At 36.5% G+C, this 27,179-nt stretch overlaps 1 protein-coding gene across 5 annotated transcripts in view; it reads right to left on the bottom strand.

The window, feature by feature from the left end:
- The window catches only part of ADGRB3 (adhesion G protein-coupled receptor B3), a 686,517-nt gene that overhangs the window by 265,957 nt on the left and 393,381 nt on the right, over positions 1 to 27,179 (bottom strand). For all 5 annotated transcript variants that reach the window (XM_074368745.1, XM_074368743.1, XM_074368746.1 and 2 more), the window contains one exon: positions 21,005 to 21,048. In XM_074368745.1, coding sequence (XP_074224846.1) covers positions 21,005 to 21,048 — 44 coding nt within the window. The remainder of the gene's footprint in view (positions 1 to 21,004; positions 21,049 to 27,179) is intronic.

The raw sequence follows: 27,179 nt of genomic DNA, 5'->3' as shown, positions 1-27,179 counted from the left end.
TCTGTCCCTGAGGAATTTACATTCTAATTGGTGAAAGAGATAAACTCATGAAAAGCTTCATTAGAAATGTTACTTGAAATAAACCATTACATAAGCATGTAAGATATGGCGTCAGCTCCACGATTTCTCTCTTTCCAGAAGTCACTAGAACTGACATAAGGGTGATGGACGTTTCTGATGCTCATTAAGGCAAGTCCACAATTTTGAAGAAGGGGTGGCAAGAATAGAACAGACAATCAGAACTGTGAGGACGGCTATAACGTTTAAATAGGTTCGAAGGAGCCTATTGACTTTTAAGGTGAATGGGATAGGACAGTCTTTGCTAGCAGAGGAGAAAAGCTATGGGGAGGGTCAAGGTGAAGAACAGCAGAACCAGGAGGGGCGGATGCACTGTTGCAGCCAAGTCCTGACAGAGGCTGATGCAGGGGATCCAGGCCCCAGAAGCGGCTCCGGACAGAAACGGAAACAAATGACGCCTTCGGCGATTATTTTCCAAATTTATAAATAAAAGTTCACTTTTTTACATTTTTCTTATCTTGTCCAAAAATACACTAAACTTTTAACATAATAATATATTTGGAGAAAACCCCAATTAAAAAAGATGCCTGCACCCCATTGTTCATAGAGCACTATTTACAATAGCCAAGACATGGAAAAACCTAAATGTCCACTGACTGATGATTGGATAAGGAAGTTGTGGCATACACACATACACACACCACACACACACACACACACACACACACACACACACACACAGGAATATTACATATCCATAAAAAAAGAATGAAATAATGCTGTTTGCAGCAACATGGATGGCCCTGGAGATTGTTATACTAAGTGAAGTAAATCAGACAAAGACAAATATCATGTGATATCACTTATACATAGAATCTAAAAAAATGATACAGATGAAGTTATTTACAAAAGAGAGAGAGACTCACAGACATAGAAAACAAACTTATAGTTACCAAAGGTAAAGGGGGAGGGATAAAGTGTGAGTTCAGATACAAACTACTACATACAAAATAGATTAAAAAAAACAAGGTCCTACTGTATAGCACAGCAAACTACATTTGGTAACCTATAATGAAAAAAATACAAAAAAGAATATATATATATACACATATTATTCATATATATATATATATATGTAACTGAATCACTATGCTGTACAACTGAAACTAACACCACATTGTAAATCAACTATACTTCAATAAAATAAATAAATAAAAATAAAAATAACATCAGTAGAAGATACAGAAGGCTACTTTTAACATCCTTTTATGCTTAAAATTCAACTATTTATGTTAATTAAATTCCAGGAAAATCACCTCTCCCTAATAGTAAGAGTTCAGGGAATACATTTACAGGATTGTTGAGTTAATTTCCCCTATGGTATTAGTGGTGACTGGGGCAAATATTAGATACTAAATTATCTTTTCCAGACAATTAGAGTGTGACTTCTTTTGTTGAACAGATAAGTTGCTAATTAACCCCCCTTAGCTGGTTAGCTCAGTGACAGCCCATAACTCACTCCACAGCTCACGCACACTTTGTACCTGCTGTACTGAACGAGTGCCCGGCACACTGTAGGTACACCATCCCATGAATAGCTCTTTAATGCATGAATATATTAAATAAACTAATAACTGAATAATTGAGTGAGTGAATGAATGTTTTGCTCCATCCACCATGGTTGCTATCTCTTAGATTAGTCTGAGGAAATTCACAAGTGCTGGAAGACAATACAGTGCACTTCCGGGCAAGGGATGGCCCCTCCAGGGGCATCACCCATCACTTTGGTGTGTACCAGATACCACATTGCAGTCAGGTTTCCTAACAGCTCTGCCAACACCTGAGGGCCCAGAGGTACTGAGGAAACTCATGGTTTCACAGCCCATGAACTTACCTGCAGGAGAGGACCAACCAGGGCTTAGCTCTGTGGGTAAAATTAAGTGTACAGACTTAGTTTGGCTATTTGATTTTGCACTTACATATCAAAAGTTTAGAAAATTAAAAGCAGTGAGGACTATTTGAACAATGATTCTCAAATTTAGTGTGTGTTAGACCCACTTAGGAAGTTTAACCTGATACAAAAGCACACGGTACTTACTGAGCCCCCAGAGGTTGTGATTCAGCGGATCTGAGTTGGGGCCAAATTTGAGTTTCACCAAGTTCTCCAGTATCAATGGTCTTAACCAGAAATGACTTTGCCCTCCCCCAGCTTTGGGGACATTTGGCAACACCGGGAGATACTTTTGTTCATCACAGCTGACAGGGAGTGGAGAGCTCCTGGTGTCTAATGGGGAGAGCTGGGGATGCCGCTAAACATCCCAGTCACAGGTCAAGGGAAGCTGCAGATTGGTGGAGAGAGAGTGTGTGAGGCAGGGCTGCAACTCTCCCTGAGCCTGGACCACACCCATGAGCAGAGAGGAGAAGGTGAGGTCCATGCTACAAAGATGCAGCTTGAATGATCAGGACTGTTACCTGTCAGTTCTTTAACCAGCAGCAATCATCCTCCAGTAATGCTGGGTAAATGAGGTGTTACTGAATCACTAATTTATTTAACCCTAACAAGAGAGGTTCAGAAAAGTTCCTGATGTTCCCAGGTATACTGCTAGGGAGAGACTAGCTCAGAAAAAAAGCAATGTGACTGTTCATTCATTTATTCATTAAACAAGTATTCTTTTCAATGTGTAATTATAGAGTACCTAATTGACATGTCAGATAAAAACTGAAATGGTACACTTTCTTTATAAAGTGAATGATTATGCCTCAGTTCACGGTAGGTCTCAATAAATATCCTGTGCTAATATTTTCTGACAAGTTGAATTACAGTTTGAACTGATTTCTGTCCTGCTGACATCATACAAGACTATTCATTAAAAAAAAAATCCTCCACTTTCAATAATAGTAGAAATCCGTAAATGACTTTCCTGAGTATTTTAAATATCAGAGTGCAAAACAATGCTTGATCTTTTGGGCCTCAAAGAATTTCCACTAATCAACACTTCATCTCCTTAAAATGAAAGGATCACTCCCTGGCATTTTAAGACAACTGGAACCCTCCTTTCTAAACCTGTAATATCAACACATAAGAATTGCTTTTTTCACCAACTGTGGTTGATTTACCGTTTAGCAGAACAAATTAAGAACTTAGCAGTAATTAATGAAAATAATTCCCTTCACTTATTGAAATACTTTGCAGCCACGGCAGCTTAGCACATTATTATTCTGGGTGGTGTAGGTGTTGGCTGAAAGGCAGTGTGAAAATGAGAGCCTGAATTATGAATTCCTCCCATGAACATTGAATCACTTTGTATTTTCTGTGGCAAAAAAAAAAAAGTGGAAAAAAAAACTGATTTCACTCTTGAAGGAAAAAGAAGAAGAACAAGAACATTTTAACTTTCAGGAACACGTAAGATAGCAATATTGAGCTTGATACCTTATGAACTCTGAATTAGCATTTTATTCTTTATATATATATCATAAAACTTACCATTTTTGTGTAACATATCTATATAGACAAGGAAATAACCTACACAAATTTACTATAAAACTGAACACTTCTTTTGATTTCAATTTGGTAAATATTTATTAAATGTCTACTTTATCCAGGAACTGTTCTAGGTGCTGAAAAAACAGAAATAGACTGAGGTACCAAGGAAATTCGCAGAAACCCAGGGATGAGGGAGAGGCCTCCTGAGAAAGCCAATGGCACTCAACACAATTTAATAAATTTTGAGGGCCTGAAACTGTAGAAGTCTATTTTCTTGTCCTTAGTTTTTGAAAGGGAGTTTATATTTCAGCAACTTGTGATCTGCACGCAGAGAAGGCTGAAAAGATCTGTCAGCATAGTGCTTAAGTTGAGCTTAAGGCATAAATGCTTTTTTTAAAAAATTGAAGTATAATTGATTTAAAATGTGTTAGTTTCTGGTCTACAGTATAGTGACTCAGTTATATATATATATTATTTTTCATATTCTTTTTCATTATAGGTTATTACAAGCTATTGAATATAGTTCCCTATGCTATACAGAAGGTCCTTGTCGTTTACCTATTTGATATATAGTAGTTAATACCTGATAACCTCAAACTCCAAATTTATCCCTTCCCACCCCCTTTCACCTTTGTTAATCATAAGTTTGTTTTCTATGTCTGTGAGTCTGTTTTATCAATAAATTCATTTGTGTCTTTTTTTAGATTTCACATATAAGTGATATCATATGATATTTATCTTTCTCTGTCTGATTTACTTAATATGATCATCTCTAGGTCCAGCCATAAATGCCTTTTAATTACAGTAATTATTCAAAGGATAGTTGCTCAGCTGTGCCCTAGACTCATGGATGGCTGTGAGGTTGTTCCAAGGGTGTCATGTTGCTTTTAGCTGCAACACACGTTAGTTGTCTATAAGCTGTTTTCTAATTCTATCTATACATTTTATATAGTTTCTTTTATTTTCCAAGCACCAGTTCAGTGTGTAACAGCTGTTTGGATAACCAGGTATTCTATTTCCACTCATTTCTAACTTAGGAAGCTGGACGTTAATAGATTTAGAACAGTGATGTTCAATTCTTCCTTTGAAGTTTCAGCTATCTTGTCCTGAGACTTGAAGTCGACCAAAATTTAAGAAAATAAATGAGATTCCCTTTGCAGGCAGCAGACGTGGAGACAGTCTGGGGCCCTTCTAGGACTTGAGTTTTAGTCTAAGCTCAAGTTACAAACTGTAAAAGATCAATTTCCACGTATGGTTCCAAAAAAGAAGGGGACTGGCTGTAGACTTTGGTAAGAAGTATGTCAGTGGCTGAATTCTGAGACTACATGGTATATTGTTACAATTATGTCTCTAATACAATAGCTTAGGCTGTGTGCAAAGTTTTCCTTGCTACCAGAACACTTTTTATGTGTGTGTGTTGGGGTGGAGGAGTCTTAATGAGTTAAAACTTCAGAATCTGCTTAGCTGCATGGATATTTCAAGCACACGGGCATCCACACACAGCAATTCCTGGGTAGCTGCCACTGTGACATTGGAAATGGTTTAAGCTACACTCTAGTGGAAGAATTTCTTCAATGCTAGTCCTCTTTTCCTTCTCCGAAAACAAACAAACAAACGAACAAAAAAAAACACCCCAAAAAACAAAACAAACAAAGCCAACCAACCAATCAACCAACCAAAAGCCCAGCATCAGGCTTCAAGTTTTTGACTATGTTCTCAAATACAGTTTTATAAAATCTGGTAAACTAAACCACACTTTTAAAGATCACAAATACATCCACTAGAGAGAAGAAAAAAATGCCCCCCACTTCGAGTTGGCTCTCTGCGTGTCCCATTTGAGAACACTGCTGGCTCATGGTGCTGCTGAAAATTCAGGGCAATGAAACTTGTCGAGTTCTTGCCAAAGCCCAGTTCTACAAATAGCATTAAAAAGTAGTCCCATAACCACACCAGGACATAGTGAAAAAGCTGCTTGTAGGAAGCACAGAGAGTGGCTGGACGATCCTTTGTACATTATATATTGACAATATCGTGTTTCAGTCTAATATTGAAGATATCAATCTTTTTCAGTGTGGATTTCCAAATTCCTTTTTTTTTCATAGGCTATATTTATACATATTTTAAAATGACTTATTTTGTTTTCAATCTTTTCAAAACATGGCATCTGCAATAAGAACTCAATTTGAGTCCAAATAAAATTTTTAAGATATGATTACAGCTGTTACTTGATTTGTAACTCTCAAATGTAATTCCGTATGTCTATTTTATCAAATAAATGAAAATTATTAAGGAGTAGGTTTCACTTTTTTAACGGAAGTCATGACCACTACATACATTCTTATCCTGAATCGCTTTTCCTCAATGGTCCTCAAAGTTAAGTCTTTAACTTGTGCATTTATTACCAAAATTTAAAATAATTTTCTTTATATTGATCTCACATTTCCTAATGTTCATTGACATCTAAATTTTAGGTAATTTGGAAGATAATATTATTAAAAATTTTAAGAGATATTTACAAATACATAGTGAATTTCTTGGTTAATGGGGTCTACAGAGAGACAACATTAGCTGCCTTTAATTATTGAATGTATTTAATTTACAGAAAGCTGTCAAATAATTATTAACTGTGGTACAAGTGAACAGTTCTGAGGCTTACATTAAAAAGAGGAAATAGCAAATTAAATATTAAGAAAAATTTCCAGTCTGTTGTTTACAGGATATATAACTAGGGGAAATTTTTAGCCTAAGTCATTCAAACAACTGAAAAATAGAGTTCTAAATTTATCTAATATAAATTCTCAGTAATTTAAACCTGGATCTTTTCAGAAATAGAACCACAGACACTGGCAGATTAGGAGAGGTTCCCCAGGGGCCTGCCTTCACCAGCCAGCTCCAGGTTACCTCCATTAATATGATACCCAGTAATATTTTAACAATGTAATTTTAGAAACCCTGTCAAAAGGGTCTCTTGGAATCATCCCAGGACTCCCTAAGTACATTGGTGAGAAATGCTGGATGCATTCTCAGTTGATTTTTTTTTTAAAACGTCTAGTTTAAGTAAATACTTTGCAAATGGACTTCAGTGACTTTGTGAAGATGACACGGAGAAGGAGGGTCCGTGGGTGCGGCATGTATGTATGTAAACACCCATGAGAGTTTCCATGGCACAGACGAGTCTCTTGGCCAGCATCTCTTGGCTTTATTTTGTCCAGGTTAATTTTTTTGTTTCCTTTCCATACTATAATCTTACTCAAGGCATCTAACATCTTAAAAAAGTTACTTTTCCACAGGCACGAGGCTCATTGTTCAGACAAGGGAATATGTATAACTACCCTTCCCTGTTAGACTATCCTGCTAACTAACCAGTGACCCAGACAACTCACCCATCCCCCGAAGCTGGAGCTTCTGCCGTGTCTCAGTCACTGGGTCAAGCGTGTTACAGCAACTTTTTTTGGTTGATCCTCATGCTCACTCTGTGCAATAAGCAATATTATGCCCACCTTCACTTTTAAGGAATCTAGAGTTTAGAGTATTTAGATATGGTAGAGTTATTTTTAATACCATGCTTTTTCTGTATTATTGATAAAAAGTTGAAGCTAATTTTTAGTTTCATAACCTCAAATAAGTAGACAGCCTTACTAACAAATTGAAAGCCCCTAATTCCCACAGTATGTGCACTGAACTTTGAAGAGAAATATTGTGCAAGATTATTCCCTTCAAAATGTCAATCTTTCCAGATCATTATTCATACAGTAAATAATTGTGAAAAATTATGAATTTAAATATCATCAGTAGTATTTTGGACTTAGAAACACCTATGGGTAGTCAGGGAGTTTTCATTTCTGAATTTTAATGGCACGTAGGAAATGAATAGACTCTGATCCTTTAGTTTTTGGTTGTTTGTTTAGCTGTCTCACTTTCAGAAAATATTTAACTTGAATAGTTTATGCCTACCACTTCTCAGGCATCACACATTGAATCTAATAGTTGGGGTAATGACTGTTGTGGGGCCAGAGGGACAGACATTTGGATCACAGACAGAATACAGATGAAGATGGAAGGGCTAAGTTAGGGAGAGCTAAGTGGAAAGGACAGAGAACTGGACCACCAAGTGTTCCAGCACTTGGCCAAACTTGAGGAAACAGAGATGGATCCTGAAGAGACACCCCGCCCACTGGGCACTTGTTAAGTAAATATTGTGTAAATAAATGGTGGCACCTTTACTATGTATAAAAATAGTAAAAAAAAAAAAAAAAGTTTCTTCTGTATAGTACAGGAACTATATTCAATATCCTTTAGTAACCTTTAATGAAAAAGAACATGAAAACAAATATATGTATGTATATGTATGACTGGGACATCATGCTATACACTGGAAACTGACACATTGTAACTGACTGTATACTTCAATATAAAAAAATGATGGCATCTTAGAATTAATCAAAGGAATACAAATAAACCAACAGAATTAAATGACACTCTCTCTTTTCCTGTCTTGATCAAACCCACTATGAAATTTTTACCTTTTAACACACTATATATTTATCTATTATATTTATGTTCTTATCACACTTCTTTTGCTGGTGACCCCATCTAAGCTCTGTAAGTCAGGTATTTTTGTCTGTTCACTAATCTATGTGCCAGGAACCTTGAATATCAGAAGAAATAATGGGTTCTCAAAAAGTGTTTGTCATATTAATTAACGAATTTATTCAGCACTATGTGCAAATCTCTTTACTAAGCGTTGAATTTACAAAGATGAACGAATGAGACACACTTCCAGTCCCCGAAGTACTCAAGTCTAGAAGGAAATATCAAATTGCTACAATATAAGGCAGAGAATATAGGGTTCTCAAGAATAGACATAATTAGGGCAGTGTTTCCCAACAGATATGCTAATGGATATGGTGGATTATTCAAGAACTATAGGCAGAATTGACACAACATTGTAAACTGACTATAATTCAATAAAAAGGAATGCAAATTAAAAAATAAACAAAAGCAAACAAAACAACAACAACAAAAATAATTATAGGTGTGATGAGATATTTAGATTTTAGATTTCCAGCAATGAGTTATTTTTCAAATCAGTCCTCCCATGTGAATACTGATAGAAATGCTGGAACATATGTGGGAAAAGAATGTGACAATGGCCCTCATGTGGATTTGCAACTTGTGGTCCAGGTAACTTCTGGGTTGAATTGGGATCCTGGGTAGCAGTATCACCAAGAGCTCAGAAAAGGCAAAACAAATCATCTTTGGAAGAAGAAACATTTATACCAGGCCTCAAAGAATCCTCACAAATGATATCGTAAGGACAGTCAGCATGGCATAACCTAGCATACTTGGAAATGAGGTCCTATGAGTGAAAGTTAAGAAATTAAGAAAAACAAAAGATGGCAGAATAGACCTACAAAATTTCAAATATAGAAATTACTAACCACAGATTATAAAACTGTGCTTACAAAGTTAAAATAAAGGAAACAGAGACTTAAAAGTACCTGCATAAACTACAAAAGTCTAAAAAGTCATCTCATAGATTAAAAAATTATCAAGTTCAAGAAATGGAAAAAAAAAGCCAATAACTTAGAATCAAAACTCTGTGGATAATTAAACAACAGCTTAGACAAAAAGGAAAAGAGAAATAGTGAACTGAACTGTTAGGTTAAAAATGTTTCCAAATTATATTACTTAGAGAAAAAAGTAAAAAAACAACAGAGCAGAAAATCCGGAAAAGAGAGGATGATACGAGCCAAACAGGAAACAGCATTCTTTAGAGTTCTAGAGGATGACCAAACATTAAAGTGAATATGCATTTGAAAAAACTCGGTGAGTAGGAATTTTTCAGAACTAATAGAGATATTGGCCCTCTCCACCCCTGGGCACCCTAACCTGACTCAGTTCACAAATGTTTCATTCATTTATCCCAATATGCTGTATGATGATTTTCTATGTGTGCCAAGACATGAAAAATGCTGAAAACACTGGAGCAGGGATTTGCCAATTTTTTCCTGTAAAGGACCAGATAGTCAATATTTTAGGACTTCTGGGCCATATGGCTTCCATTACAATGTAGCAGACGTAGGAAAAAAGCAATCATAAACAATAATGTAAACAGATAGACATGAGTGCTGTCCAGTGAAACTTTATTTACTGAAACAGGTATCAGTCTGGATTTGTCCCACAGGCTGTAGGCTATACTTTGCCAACTTCCACTTTAGAGGATCAAGGCAAGGGTTACAATTAAAAAAATGCGTGGCACAGTTTTACTTCCAATATAGGTCCACAGAATACATGTGAAAGGTATAATGCAGTGTTTCTTGAACTTTATAGCTCACACTAATGGACATAATGGGTTGTTAATAGTATTAGAGGCACTTATGTAAACTTTATCAGTTAAAAAGGGATAGTTTATCCCCACTAACAAATCCAAAACTACGCCTTTAGGAAATTAAATTAAATAGCATAAAATCTATGATGTAATTTAAAACATTCTAAAATTTTTAAAAACATTTTAAAGGATGAAAAGGAAAAAGTTTCCTGAAGAAACCTGAAACAAGGTCATTTTGAGTTATAATAGATTTATGAGAAAAAAAAAACACCATCGTGGATATCAGAAAAATTCAAAAAGTAATGCACAGTCTAAGGCAGAAGAACAAAAGTAAAGAAAGCTCCATTTAGTTTATTGTCAATGAATATTTAACTATATTTCCAGTTTCTCAGAAAACTAAAGTTTTGCTATTGCTTTTTGTAGTACTTTTAGAAGAGCACAGTTGTTTTGCAAACAGAAGTAAAAATTTTATCAATGATAAATCTGAAAGCCAGTAACTGTTATGAACTTGGGCATGTTTAGTTTTAGCCATGATAAAACATTTAATTTGTTGGAGATTGGGTACATTTTAATTTACAAGGACTTTTTAACCATGCAAGGGTCTAATATACTTATTTCTGTTATTGTGAATGTAACCAAGAGGAAAAAAAAAGCATAGTGGTTTTATATTATTAGATAACTGATCACTGAACCTAAATGGATGATGGGAAATTCCATGGAATCCTGACCTCTTGGATGCAAATACCAAAAACTCTCTTAACTGCTTCTGCAGTTGGATCCATATGGGCTCTGGATATACTCACCGAGGCAGACTTACAATGAGCGCCACTCAGAAATAGCTATTTTTTTTACCTCTCTAGCTATAGAAAAGCAGACAGGACCTCAGAGACTCCCCAGTAACACTGAACGTGTTGACACCTGGGGCTTATATCGGACAGTTAGAATTTGCACATAACAATGTCAACTTGGAAGACTGAAAGCTGTATGTTTGTCATATAACTGTGTAATTTGTTTCTAAAGTATTCCCTTCTACAATGCCCTCAGTGAAATTTTAACATATTTAAAAAGAGCAACCTGTGCAATGAAAGTAATAACACTTTCTGAAGTTAAGTAGCTTTAAAATTCTGTCTCTGGTTAATTGAATCACTATGAAATTCTAGAGACAGTTACCTACTGGAATCATGGCTATAAGTATGCTGAATATTTTGAATATAGACTTTCTTTTTTCATTGCTTATCAAGAAAAGGCGTCAGTTAGGTAACTGCAGGTCTGTAAAGAATGCTTCCATTTCTCCCCTATAACAATAAGACGATCACATTACTGTTTTACGTAACTGTTCTAGTCTTTCTTCCTTTCAGTCTTATTGAGATGTAATTGACATACAGCACATTATAAGTTTAAGGTGTAATGACTTGGCTTACATACATTGTGAAATGATTATCACAATAAATTTAATGAACATTGCATCATCTTATATAGATACCAATCTAAAGAAATAAAAAAAAATTCCTTTATGATGAAAACTCTCAGGATTTGCTCTCTTAAAAACTTTCATATATAACATACAGCAGTGTTAATTATATTTATCATGTTGTGCATTACATCCCTGGTACTTCTTTATCTTATAAACTGGAAGTTTGTACCTTTTGACCGCCTTCATACAATTTCCCCTCTTCCCACTCCCATCTCTGATAATCACAAATGTGACTGATGCCTTTTTCTATGATTTTGTTGGTTGGTTGGTTGGTTTTTGAAGCTAACTGGTCTATTTTCTTTCTTAACTGTTTTATAATTAAGTCTCCAACAAGATCTCTTCCTTGTTCTTTTTGCTTCCTCACAATAACCGTAAGTTATTAAGAGGATTAAGTTCTGTCCTTATCAGTTTTCCCCAAGTCTAGTAGTTTGAATAGAGCCTATAAAAGAGCTCTATCATTGGGTTATTACTTGGAGGGAAAAGGTTGGTTATTCAATAATAGCAACGTGGTCTGTAATTGCTCTGAACTTCTCTAAGAGCTAACGAGTCTTTCTGAAAGTGTGTGTTCCTAACAGTACAATATTGTGTCTTCTAATGACACAGGTATGCCTGTCACGAGAAGAGCAAGAGCAATAATTGCAAGCCCTCTGGAGTGATGGGACGGGGCTAGACTGTTAGTTTTATATTTTCTAAGAATCATACAATCATACTGCGAGGTAAATGAAAGGATGCCTCCCAATATAAAAAAGATAAAAAAGAGAAAGTTGTCCTGGGTATGAAGAAATAGGGATAACAAAAGCAAAGCAGAGGAACCACTTCAACTCGATGACTTAATTCTGAGATAAAACAAGCCAGGATCAGTCTCAGCCAAGATGTGACTGTTGTTACTTCCAACTCCAATAAATCAGTTTGACATGTAGAGAAATTTAAAGTCTAGTCTGTAAAAGTATTTGTTTCCAATTACCAGGCAGGAAAATAAGTTATAAGGAGATTGATAAAACTGTGTATCAATAGTTAAATAGTTATAATAAAAATTCATGCAAATAAAACTCTGGAGACTGAGATCAAGATGGCAGAGCAGGAAAACATGGAACTCACCTCCTCCCATGCACATGTCAAAAATGTATCTATGTGTGGAGCAATTCTCACTGAAAACTAACTGCAAACTTGAAAAAAAAAAAAAAAAAAAACTCCTGTACAATCAAGGATGTAAGAAAGATCCACAAGAAATTGGGTAGGAAGGAAGGAGAGCATGTTGGGACTTCTTTCCCTGGGAGGGGACTCAGAGGAAACAGGAGAATATATGGGTGGAGATCTAGATCCACTCCGGGGAGTGACTGGTGAGAGCTTCAGATTGGGTGCCCCAAACATGGGGTCCAACAGCAAGAAGATGAGTCTCCAAACTGGTTGGAGAACCAGTGCGACTAACAGGAGGGCTGTGGGAGGCCTGGACTCTGCTCGTGATGAGAATGCACACATTTGCTTACTCGTGAAACAGGGCAGAGAGGGTGGACTGAAACTCCACAGATTGCTGGCTGGTTTCCATGCCCACCCTGGCACATGTCCCAGCCTGAGGTGAGTGACCACTCTGGACCCTGGACCCTCTGCTTCACTATGCAGCTCCGCACTGGGAAAAGACTGCCCAGCCAAGGAGAAAACTCAGTAATTAGAAACCAAGTAGGCTCGGACCTGAAGCAGCATCTAAACAGGGTGGGGGCAACCATTACAGCTGCTTACACAGGCAGTGCATCAGAAGCACCTGGGGCACTGACTACAGCCAGGGTCACCACAGCTCACACCCAGACCCAGGACAAGCACCCTCACAAGCCTCTCCTGCTTCACCACCTCTGGAGTGAAGGCACCAGTGCTGGGAGAGAGGAGAGTACACATTAAGAGGAAACAAAGCCAGCTCAGACCCAACTCTCAGGGCTTCTGCTCCAGTAACTGGTCCTAACCTTTCCCCTGATAGGGTGGGATGGCCACTGAGAGAGTAGGAGTCCCACCTCACACCTGGCTGTGGCCCTAGCCCCTCTGCCTCCAAATCCACTTCCTACCAGGGTGATAGTTGCCAGTACATCCCAAGGAAAAATGTGACATTTAAAGTAATTATTGATAAATATGCACTTATGTCAGTAATTACGTTAAATGTCATATGAGGGACACAAGGATGGTTCAACATACACAAGTCAATCAATGTGATATACCACACTAAAAGGAAGGATAAAAATCACATGATCATCCCAATAGACACAGAAAAAACATTTGAAAAAAATTGAACATCCATTCATGATAAAAACTGATACAGGGGAACATATCTCAACAGAATAAAGGCTACTTATGACAAACCCACAGCTAATATCATACTCAGTGGTGAAAAGCTGAAAGCCTTCCCCTAAAATCAGGAAGAAGACAAGGATGCCCACTTTCTCCACTTCTATTCAACACAGTACTGGAAGTCCTAGCCACAGCAATGAGACAAGAAAAATAAATGAAACACATCCAAATTGGAAGAGGAGTAAAACTCTCACTATTTGCAGATGATATGATGCTATATATAGAAAACCCTAAAGATGCCACAGAAAAACTATTAGAACTAATAAATGAGCTCCATAAAGTTGCAGGATTCAATATTAACATACAGAAGCCTATTGCTTTTTTATACACTAATAGAGAACTATTAAAAACAGAAAGCAATAAAACAATCCCATATGAATTTGCATTAAAAAGAATAAAATACTTAGTAATAAACTTAACCAAGGATGTGAAAGACTTTTAAAACTATAAAACACTGATGGAGGAAATTGAAGATTACACAAAGAAATGGAAATATACCTCATGCTCTTGGATTGGAAGTATTAATATTATTAAAATTGCCATACTATCCAAAGCTATCTACAGATTTAATGCAATCCCTATCAAAATAACATTTTTCACAGAACTAGAATAAACAGTCCTAAAATTCATATGGAACCACAAAAGACCCTGAATTGCCAAAGTAATCTTAAGGAAAAAGAACAAAACTGTAGATATCACAGTCTCTGACTTCAAAGTATACTACAAAGCTACAATAATCAAAACAGCATGGTACTGACACAAAAACAGACACAAAGAGCTATGGAACAGAATAGAGAGCTCAGAAATAAACCCACAAAACTATAGTTAATTAAAATACATCAAGGGAGGAAAGAATATGTAATGGATAAAAGACAGTCTCTTCAATAAGTGGTGCTTTGACCAGAAATTGACACAATGTTGTAAACAGACTACACTTAAATAAAAAATAGATTTAAAAAGTGGTGCTTTGAAAATTGGACAACTAAGTGTAAAAGTATGAAACTAGAACATTTTTCACACCATATACAAAAATAAACTCAAAATGGATTAAAGATCTAAATGTAAGACTTGAAATCGTAGAACCCTAGAACAGAATATAGGCATAACACTCTTTGACATAAATTGTAGCAATATTTTTTGAATCTGGCAAAACAAACAAACACACACACACACACACAGACACAAACTAATGGAACCTCATTAAAATTAAAGGCTTTTGGACAGCAAAGGAAACCATCGACAAAATGAAAGGCAATCTGCAGAAAGGGAAAAAAATATTTGCAAATGATATGACCAATAAGGGGTTAATTTGTAAAACATATAAACAGCTCATACAATGCAATATCAAAAAATCAAACAACCTGGTTGAAGAATGTGCAGAAGACCTGAATAGACATTTTCCTAAAGAAGATATACATAAGGTCAAAAGGCACATGAAAAAATGCTCAGTACCACTAATCTTCAGAGAAATGCAAGTCAAAACCACAAAGATATCACCCCACACCTGTCAAAATAACTATTATCAAAAAGTCTACAATTTAACAAACATTGGTGAGGATGTGGAGAAAAGCAAACCCTAGTATACTGTTGTTCAGAATGCAAATTGGTGCAGCCACTATGGAAGACAGTATGGATAGTCCTCCAAAATCTAAAATTGGAACTACTACATGATCAAGCAATTCCACTTGTGGGTATATATCAAAACAAAAACAAAAACAAAAACACTAATTTGAAAAGACACACATACCCTAATGTTCAAAGCAGCATTATTTACAACAGCTAAGATACGGAAGCAATCTGAGTGTACATCAACAGATGAATGGATAAAGAAGATGTGGTATATACATACAATGGGATACTACTCTGCCATGAAAAAGAATGAAATTCTGCCATTTGCAATAAGGTGGATGAACCTAGAAGGTATTATACTTAGTGAAATTAGACAGAGAAAGACAAAAACTATGTTTTTATTTATACATGGAATGTTTAAAAAATCAAGGAAATGTATAAAACAAAATAGAAACAGACTCACAGATATATAGAACAAACTAGTGGTTACCAGAGGGAAGAGGGACAGTAGGACAGGCAAGATTAGGGGATGGGATTAAGAGGTACAAATGACTATGTACAAAATAAATAAGCAACAAGGATATATTGTAGAGCACCGGGGAATAGAGCTATTATTTTTCAATAACTTTAAATAGAGTGTAATCTATTCAAATATGTTGAACTCCTGGAACTAATATAATATGGTAAATGAGCTATAATTCAATAAAAAAAGAAAGAAAAGAGAAACTCTGTAACATTTATGAAAACAAATATGACACTTCACAGAGCTGACAACATCAGATGCTGCTACTAAGACCCATGGAGGAAAACTATAGGTCAATATAAAGGATTATAGGTTTTCCAGGGGATGTAGTCACCACACAAGATCCAATTTGGACTAGCCCCAGGAACGTGCAAATTATCAATCACACAAATGATAATTTTACAAGTTACATTAAAAGAAATCATTTAAAAATGTAAAAAGAAACACTTCTCCTAACTAAAATAAGCATTTATTCTGAAGTGAGCAAAGTCCTTTCAGTTTATTCCATGTGTCACCCATGATGAGGCATTTTCTGCATCCTGTTAATTAGTCAAAGCAGAATAAAACTGTGTTCTAATTGTCTGAAACTGTTGTGTCTCATCAGAGTAAAATAAAATGGCCTTATTTGGGATTATCAGCATCGTAGACTTCTGTGAGAGAAAAAGTTAATTGTTTATACTGGACCTCAGTACTATAGCAAGCTGAAGGATTGTCCCTTCCAACTTCCCATGTTAGCGCTAATGATTGCTAGAAATAAATGTCACTAATAAAATGAAACAGAAGTGAAAATAATTCCAAAGTAGAAAGGATACCTGAGAAATATTCAAATACTCATTCTTGTACAAAACTAACCAATCAATATTTGTTGAATTCATACTATGGGCAGGTATCCTAAGCATTAAGGCTGCACTCAGTGAATATGCAGGATAAAGGATCTCTCTTATGGTACTTGCTTTCTGCTGGGGAACTCAGACAATGAGCAACACAAATAAATAAGAAAGAAGCAATGCATGCCGTGAAGAATTTAAAATAGGGTTCTACAAAAAGAAAAAAGGGTAACACGTTTGACGGTTAAAGGGTAACATGTTTGACGGTTAGAGACCATCTCAAGGAGGACACAGAAGAAAGTATGCAGAATAAAATAAATTGAAAAGCACCTCAATGCCATCAATATTGGGAACACTAGATCAAGTACAATGTGTCTATTCAATGCAGCAGTACGAGGAATGAAATGTATGTAGTAAAACTTTAAAAACCTCCATAATAACCCTTGCATTAAAAATTGAGGATGCCAAGTATTAATACAGTATGTCAAAGTCATGTTAATTTAGACACGTACTCACTTATCTCAATGGATAAGTAGATGCCTGAAATTATACATAACAGAGTATGATAGGGGTGACCTTGGAGGGGTGGATGGATGGATATGGAGACCTAAGGTAATAATAATTAGTGGGGTCTTTTGCCTTAGAAGTTGTGTTTTTATACATAAAAGATACTCATGTATTACTTTTGTAATTCAAAATTAATTTTAAAGACTTAAAAGTCAGGCAACTTGATATTTCCAGCGGGAAGGGGAGATGAGGGTGAGTGAAATGGGTGAAGGGGGAGGGGCAACAGGTAAATCATCCAGTTATAAAATAGATCAGTCCTGGGGATGCAAAGTTCAGCACACAGGGTGACTATAGCTAATAATACAGTATTGCATATTTGAAAATTGCTAAGAGAGTAAATATTACAAGTTCTCATTATGAGAAAAAAAATGTAACCATATATGGTGACAGCCAGTAACTAGACTTATCATGGTGACCATTTGGCAGTGTATACAAATATTGAATCATCATGTTTCACATCTAAAACTAATACAATGTTATATGTCATGTATGCCTCAATAAATGTACCAAACCAAAATTAGAAGACAACTTCTAATTTCAACTTTGTTACTGAAATCTTGAAAACATCTTTTAGTTCAGTCCTTTTCTGTGAATAAAAAGAAATAGTTGTACCTTTTCATTATTAACTATACTTGGAGGTCTTGCACTCAAAGTTAAAAATCACAGCATCGATTAAACTACTGTGTATGTGAACATGATCAAAGTGGAAGGACAGATGTGAAGAAAGGAAGTAAAGTTGTCTTAACCTTCGTTGTTTAAAACTCACTCAGAAAAACAATCTAATGTTGAAACAGTCTGGTAAAAGTGCAATGGGCAGAAGTCCTGTCACCGTTGAAAGCTTTTTGATCACTTCTCATCACGGAAACATGAGCTGCACCGATCTCTGGAGATATTTTAATTTGAAAGGCAGCTAAACACACCTCTCACAGAATAGTTTTTTTCCAAGGACAATTCAAAAGTTGAATTTTGCAAAGCTAAGACATGTGCTTTGTGATGGATAGGAGTCATGTTATCAGCAGATGTTATAGAAAGTCCAGGGTGATTGAGTCCTAAAGTGAACGCTGACTTCAAGCACTAATAGTTTTATAATTAAATTAAACTTAACACCTTAAGTCTATTCCTAGTCTGACTTCATATGTTTATGTTGCTGTAATGTTGTTTATAATTCGAACTTCTTAATTGTCTATTTTCATATATGTTTTTTTCCTTACTTTAAATGCTTCCATTCATTCATTTATTATCCATTCATTAAAAACAATTGAGCAATTATTATATGTCAGGGTCTAGTTATACAGCAGTGAAAATGGTACATCTGTACTTCAGTCGAGCTTTCAGGCCAACTTTTTTTTTTTAACTTTTTTTTCGCTAGGGGAGGCAATGAGGTTCATTTATTTAATTTATTTTTTAAGTGGAGGTAATGCGGATTGAACCCAGGGCCTTGTGCATGCTAAGCTATATGCTTAGCATATATGAGCTATATGCTCCCTCACTTAGTCTAACTTTTTTTTTAACATTTTTTATTGATTTATAATCATTTTACAATGTTGTGTCAAATTCCAATGTAGAGCACAATTTTTCAGTTATACATGAACATATATATGTAATCCCACTCCTGGGCATATATCCAGAAGGAACCCCACTTCAGAAAGACACCTGCACCCCAATGTTCACAGCAGCACTATTTACACTAGCCAAGACATGGAAACAGCCTAAATGTCCATCAACAGATGACTGGATAAAGAAGAGGTGGTATATTTATACAATGGAATACTATCCAGCCATAAAAAATGACAATATAACACCATTTGCAGCAACATGGATATCCCTGGAGAATGTCATTCTAAGGGAAGTAAATCAGAAAGAGAAAGAAAAATATCATATGAGATCACTCATATGTGGAATCTAAAAGAAAAGAAAAGAAAAAGACAAATGAATATAAATACAAAACAGGAACATACTCATAGACATAGAATACAAACTTGTGGTTGCCAGAGGGGAGAGGGTTGGGACAGGACAGACTGGGGGTTCAAAATTTGTAGATACTGAGAGGCATATGCAGAATAGATAAACAAGGTTATACTGCATAGCACAGAGAACTATATACAAGATCTTGTGGTAGCTCACAGTGAAAACAAATGCGACAATGAACATATGTATGTTCATGTATAACTGAAAAGTTGTGCTGTACACTGGAAATTGACACAACATTGTAAACTGACTATAACTCAATAAAGTAAAATAAAATATATGAAAAAAAAACTTTACACCTTAGACAAGCTGTTTAAGAAAACCAAGAGAAACACAAAATAGGAGATGCTCTTTCTTTTTGGAATATCCCTTTAAGTCCCACAATTCTTTTGGAATAACCAACACGTTCCCCTCTTTGGATCAACACAGAAGCACAATCTACTCACTAAAAAGATAATAAAGCTAAAGTTGGGTATTATTCATGGAGATATGCAAGGGACTGTAATCAGGTGTTTACGACGGCATGCTTTTCTTGAGTAGAGAACATTCAGTTTGATTTTTGCAGTATTTTATTTTTCCCTCGGCCGTACAACGTACTAAACAGTGCCTCAGAATATACTACCCACATCTTCTTTGGCTGTTGGTAAAGAGGAGAGCTTGAAAAAATTAGACTGCTGTGGATTTCTCTATGAGATTTCAAAAAGAAAAAAAAAGTATGATGTCAGTGAGACGATCTAGCTCATGTTGTCACTACGGGAAGCTGGGGTTCTCCTTTAGGCATTAAGGTTTCTAGGAGAAGAGGATCTCTAGAGTATGAGAATCCATAGCAAAAAAAAAAAAATTTAGTATCATTGATTTTTTTCACCCACATAAATACTGTAATTTAAATTACATCAGTATCCGAAGAATTAGCCCAATGCCAGTAGGTTTGCTCTTTACCTAGAAAGTCTAAGAATGTCCCTCCTCTAGACTCTCCAATGACTACTGTTGAGAGACAAGTAAGACTGTAAGACCTTAGCTGTAGATCAGATGTGGGGTGAAGAAAACTGGGGAAAATCATAGAATACAAAGAACCCAATGACAGCATCACACATGGTGGTATTAGCTTTGGGGACTTCGTAACATTTATCCAATCTCCATGCAAAACGAAACAAAACAAACCAAGACTGTATAATCCAACTACTACAGTGGAATAAATCCACAGAAGTATTTAAAGAATAGGAGTCTAATGAAGACTTAATCATGGATTTTTCTCTTCTTTGAGACCTCAAAACCTCATAGAATTACCAGTGAGATTAAGATGATTTTGACCAGATACATTGCAATTACTTGTACAAACAAAGGAATACGTGGAAGAATTGTTTGTCCTTCTTTATTGCAATTATTTTCTTTCGTCTTCATGAATTCATAAAATATATGAATAAGAAAATTAAATGCCACTCAGTGTTTTTGCAACCAAACAATTCGGAAGGGCCGTATACGTTTTGCATTACTCTGACAATAGATTCAAGGTCATGTCAGTGATGCATCAGCTAAATGACCACAGAGATTGCTATTCTGTTCTGCAATGCTAAGTCAAATGACTAGGGCAAAATGTTGAAATAGCATTTGAACTTCTATAATTGTAAAATATTAGAGCTTTTCAAAAACTCCTCATGGAATTCACATCGCAATGTGCCTTGCACACTAGGTAACGCAAGCTTATCTTGGGATGCGACCTGATGGCGTTATCACACAAACACATTCATCATGCTGTCCTGCAGATTCAGGAAGGGGACTGTTTCTTTTCCCAGTGTGACTCACATCCCACTAACTTATCATCTGCCTTTTGACTAGAAGGCAGCTGAAATAACTTAATGTGCTTTGAATATTTAGTCCAAAGTAATGTAAGAAAACATCTGTCACTTACGTTTTTGAGTCATCCCATAACACACAATAGGGGTTCAAAGTGCCCTGCAAATAAGGAGAGAAAGAATAAATGTGTCTTGAGTACATACATTAAAAAAAAAAACTAAAGGATTATGTGAAATGCACACAGAATGGCAGATTTCTTATCTTGTAGAAGATACTTTAAAGATCCTACCTGTGTTTTTTGCATAAAAAATTGGCACGTCCTTTCTCAGAGATTTGATGGCCCCTTTTGTGAAATTCTATTCATGAAAATTTCACATTTATTCCAAATGCCATAGCCCGCATTTAGTTTTTTTTTAATTGAAAGTAAAGCTCTCATACACGACAAGGTCCATATTTTGATAATTTGGATTTCATTTTTTTTCTCTAAAATGTTAATTGCCAGATGATTTCCTTTAAGAAGACCAATGCGTTTACACAATTTAAATCACGGTGAAAAAGTTTGTATTAAGCACATATATAATCACTACCACACAATCTGCTCTTCAACCTCCAGGCCTGCAGCTTCCCAGAGACAAGACATGGTGGCATTAATCGGCCATTTCCAGAGAGTTTGTTGACTTGCAATATTGTCTTAATCAGTAGACCACTGAAATATTCTACAGAATCATGTCTAACAAAACTATGAGAAAAACATGCTAAATTTTTATTCAGTTCAATAATTCTGCGCTGAGCGTTCACAGTGGCCTTCAGGATGACACATGAGTTTTCCACATTGGATTTTCCAGCCAAGTACCTTCTGTTTTGAAGAGGACTCATTGTTGGAACGTTTTTCTTTCTGTTTTTCTGTCACATTCATTGGCCCTTATTTTTCCCTTTGAAGCTAACCTAATAATTCTTCCTCTCTGTGGTGTTTTTAGTTACCTACAGATCCTTCCCCACCCCTGAACAGTCTTCTCTTTTCTGTTAAGCATCCTCTGTTGGTTTCAAATTCTCTCATCCTCCACATCACTCATCTCCTGGAGCACACACTTTAAAGCGTGTTTAGGGAAACCATCCACATGTTTCCAGGACAAAGCAGAACTATTGCTCTCCAATGTAGATACCATATTCCTCAGACTGCAAGCTAACAGTGTAGGGGATACTTTGGTAGCCTTCTCCTGAGCTTGACAAGTATAATTACACATCAAAGTCGCTCAAGAGCTTTTTGAATCCTGATGGGACATCCCACCCACTCACTCTTGCTTCCAAACTTTGTCTCATTACAGGATTAAAAAACAAACATGATATCTACGCCTTCATCAAACCAAGTCATTCGTACAGATGGTGAACAGGCCAAGGCAGGTGAAAACCACAGTCCTGAAACAGGCTACGAGCTTCTTCCCACAGGTGGACATGCTCCCTCAGCAACGGCCAGCTGTGAACCAGCCCTCAGTCTTGTTTACAAGTAGATAATCACTGGGGTGTATCTGGCAAAGCAACATCTTTAGAAGTCTAGGAAAAATTTTTTGTGAAACATCACCTTTATAAGTGCTGGTCACTGGGTCTATTCTAGAATTCCCCTAGAAATTAAAATTAAACTCACTATTCTAAAATTTGTGAAATCAGCCTCTAATTTGTTTATTACTCATTTTAATTGGGACATTTGGCTAGTTCTTATAATTCAGCACCATTACCATTCTCCAAAATTCCTCAAAGACCGTATCTCTAAGGTCTCCTACTTCTTATCAAACACTCACACTTATAAACTATGCTCTTAGAGCATAAAAACTTTCCCCGCCCTGAATTAGGTTATAGTCTTACAGAAGTTGACGAGGAACTCACATACGGAATGTTCCTATAACAACAAAGAGGCATGCCCACATAGAAGTCACCGGTCAAAACTTACTGTGTAAGGGACAAATGCTGGACAGAGCATCAGGGCCTGTGTGAGAACAAGTTACACAGAAGAAGTGGGTCCCTATTTGGATCTTACAAGAGGCATAGATATGGCTACTCAAGAGATGGGGAGGGGAATGGAGTTTCCAGTTGGTTTCTTTCTCTGTCCAAGGAGACGCTGTCAGGTTTTACCTGCCATTTTCATACAGCTTGTGACTTCCTAAGAAACCCTCAGCCTGGCCACAATGTTGTATCATAAAGTTATGCTACATTTATCTAAGGTTCTGCTCAGAAGAGCTCAGTGCACTTTCTAGAAAGTAAATTAACCTTAGAAGATGACAATGAAGGGCATGGGAGTACATACGTCATGGATATAGACAGTAAGTGCAGGTGACGAACTTGAGATCACACATCCACTACATCTAGCTCGCTTCTTTCGTAATGTCCAAGTTAGATTGAGTTAAATCTCTATACAAACCAGCACAGGATACTGATTATAAGATCGATACTTCACAATTAGAGTCCTTAACAAGTTACAAGAAAGAAAATAATATTAGAAAAGAAATGATCTGATCTTAATTGTTTACACATCCTTTTCCTTTCTACCCCTCCTAAAGAAACTAATTTCTACTTTCAGTTAAAGGTAAGAAGACGAGAAATGCTTCTTCTATTCTTATGCCATGCCTCTGTCAACACTCAGTTTCACCCACTGCCTCCCTCACCCCTCACCTCTTAGATCTCAGGTTTCTCTCTCTTTCTGTTCTTGGGAAAACTTAGAAACAATCCACATGAAAATTATTCTAAGTTCCAGAATGCCCCACTCAATCCTGTGTTTCACTATACATTCTTGGACCTACGCAAAAGACAGGCACTCCTCTGTGAATATTCATTCTAGTGCAGTCACTAGTAGGTTAGCCTATGAGCTGAGATCAAGTATTTAAACATTCCAAGTCTATAAAAATAAGCAGAGTGAGCAAATTAGAGGACTCTCAATACCTGGATAGACCAGTCAGGGAATAAGAATCTGAGATGGTAAACAAAGCCAAAACCAGTGATGAATGAAATCTCAACACGGAAAACAAAAAACAACTGGCCAAAAGGTTCTGCTAAGAAATCGCTTGTAAAATACTTGTTACAATTTTCAGATACTTTTCTCAAAGGCCCTCTACTGCGAGATCTGTTATAAGGAATTTACAGACAATCAATAACAGGAAATGGTGAGCCCGACAGAGCTGGAACAAAATGGAATGACAGAAACAAAAGGGAAACAGGCAAGCTATGAGGTGACTTATAGAAGTGCATCAAACTAAGAAAACAAAAATTGTCAGATCAGTTAGACAGATGGGCAAAAGAAGATTAATTTATAGAGCTGTCAGTATAATTGACACATAAAATATTAAAATTGAACGTATTTGAAAAGTTTGGGAAAGAATATACTATTCTTGAAAAACACATTTCTGGCCAGAAAACACCAAAAACATATTAAAAAAAAAAACCTTGTCTCTTGACTCCATTCAAAATAGCACAGTGGAACTTGAGTTAGACATTTCTACTCACTCACTTTTAAGCAATTAAAAAATATACCATGACCCAAATTTCCTTACTACCACAGATGTTCCAGGCACCGCTTTTAGTGTCTTTAATAGTCTTTGATATTTCCTCTGTCTCAACATCAAGCAAACCAACACAGATCTTCCTTGACTTAACGATGGTGCTACATTCTGATAAACCCATCACAGACTGAAAATACTGTAAGTCAAGAATGCACTTAATACACTTAACCTTCTGAACATGATAACTTAGCCTCGCCTACCTTAAATGTGCTCAGAACACTTGCATTAGCCAACAATTGGGCAAAACCATCTAGCACAAAGCCTGTCTTATAAGACGGTGTTGAGTACCTTGTGTAACTTCTTGAATACTGTACTGAAAGTGAATGACAGAACGGCTGTCTGGGTCGAGAATGGCTAAAAGTGAATCAACTGTATACCCTGGTGGGTGGGTGGCTGTCTAGGAGCTGTGGGTCCCGGCCGCTGCCCAGCATCATGAGGCAGCATCCTACCCATATCACTAGCCCAGGAAAAAAAATCAGAATTCCAAATTCTGAGTACGGTTTCTACTGAATTTATATCACTTTCCCACCATCATAACGTCAAAAAATTGTTGTCGAACCACTGTAAACTGGGGACTGTCTGTATATCTTCTTAGCATTATAATACACTGCTGGCTTTGCCCATGTATTTCTACAGGTGGTTCTCTGTTTCCCTTTGTTTTGTATAATTTTTCTGTTTTCTTGTTTGTAAAATAGGGAATTCAGGCCACTTTTCTAAGCCCTAGTTCTCAATGATTCTGGAAAAACATTTATAAATGAATTCTTTTTTTTTTTAACTCTCTTCCAAGTCATACCCACCCCCTCCTCCAACTATGGAATATTTTCAATACATTTCACTACGGTAAATCACTCTCACAAAGTGAAGAAGTCAGAAGAGGGAACCAGGAAGATGGTCAAAGCAAATTGATTCATGTATGAAAAACCACTTAGCAAACACCTATGACATTCAAGACGCTCTTGGAGGAACTGGGGATACAGCACTGAAAAAAACAAAAGCCTTGTCTCATAGACTTAATGTAATGAAGGGGGCAGGGAGAGAGACACAAAACATAAACAAGTAAATATATAACATGTTAAGTGCTAATATGTGTTATGATGAAAAGTAAATCACAGTAAGTAGGAAAGACTGGGAAGTGGTAGACTGTAATTTTGTATATTAAGAAGATTTCACCAATAGGACAATATTTGAACAAATATCTGAAGGAAATCGGTTACAGAAAAGATAAAAGTCACAATAAAAATTAATGATGACCAAGGTTTTTAATTTTTCCTCGGTGTTTTTAAGTTCTGAATTCAATTCAATTCACATGCTATCTTATTTACAGTCTTGTTATCTTCATGTTTTCAAAGTGTTTTCTCTGGTCATCCTCCAGAATCAACGGGGATGCTTGTTAAAAATGTAGATTCCTGCATGGGTTCTGAGACTGGGGCTTAATTTAGGAATATGCATGCTAACATCTGCTCCCTCCACTCCTTACAATTTTTATCTACACCACATTTGTAGAGGCATGGACGCACAACAGAAATAACATGGTTGCTTCATTGTTCCTGAAATTTTCTAATGTTTACTGCTCAGATGCCAACATAAATTCCTAATCTGGAAATCTCTTAACTTCCTTGTAATTTTCGTGGTCCTCTTGAAACAAAAATATCCTCTTGTCTACAGAGGCAAAGCCAGCACATAGACAAAGCATCTAAGGACACAGAGAAGGTCGGTGACTTCATCATAATGCTGTCAACACTTTCCAGTGCCCTGGGTCAGAGGTGCCAGCACGAGTCCTTCTGTCACGTCTTCCAGTGAATTGCACATTGAGTTTCTGAACGTGGACTGGAGACAGACTTCATCTGACACTAAAAAGCCTCTCTTTATTTTCAAAATTTTAGTCATAAAGGCATTACATTAAAAAGACCTGGATTTTGCTAAGTTTAGCCTCCTTTTCTTTCCCCACTGAAGTTAACTGTAGTTACTATACCACTGCACAGATTTGGGGAATACCCTAAGAACATTTCCAAAATACATGACCTGACCCATGAAAGACTAATTTATATTCTACTTATAATTCTAATACTACTTGAGAAAAGACATATTTTTAAAAGCTCAGGAATGCACTCTAGGGGAAGTAAGATTTTAGTAGGTGTAAATTTTTCCACAGTCCAATCTATGATGGGTCACTAAACCTGGTCAGTAAGAGAGAACCCTTTTGGGATTATGTCTTTTAACGTATAAACATCTTCATGGTCCCTGGAAGTGAAATATGCCACCCAAGGGGATGATGCAGCTGAAAAGATACCGTATCATATGAAACTCAACAGTAGGAGACAGTCCATTGAATGTTCTCCATGCCTCTTCTCAAGGTTATGAGAGTACTTTAGCATGTTAAAATGATACTTAGAAAGAGCAAAATCTGGGTCTGACTCTCATCTTTTGATGGCGTGACTGATATACACCTGAAGCCTAAAGAGCTTCATTGAAAATGGAATACTGTGTTCTCACTTAAAAGAAGATGGAGACATGGGATTTTTTTAATGGACTTGCATAAGTTCTATAGAAAACATCACACGGAGAACCAGTCAAATCAAGATGGAAAAGAAAGAGTTGTCTTTAGCTAAAGCAGAGCGGTAGAGAGGCCACTGAAGTGAGAAGTGCAGAACACGCTTCTGTCAGTGCCAGTCATGTCCATGCAACTGGCAGAGGCCATCTCCAGGACTCAGAGCTGCTCAGTTAGAGCACAAGGAGAGGGCA

Source organism: Camelus bactrianus, chromosome 8 (genome assembly GCF_048773025.1).
Source record: "Camelus bactrianus isolate YW-2024 breed Bactrian camel chromosome 8, ASM4877302v1, whole genome shotgun sequence".
Taxonomy (NCBI): Eukaryota; Metazoa; Chordata; class Mammalia; order Artiodactyla; family Camelidae; genus Camelus; species Camelus bactrianus.
Note: the sequence above shows the minus strand (reverse complement) of the source record. Positions and strands in the feature narration are given on the sequence as shown.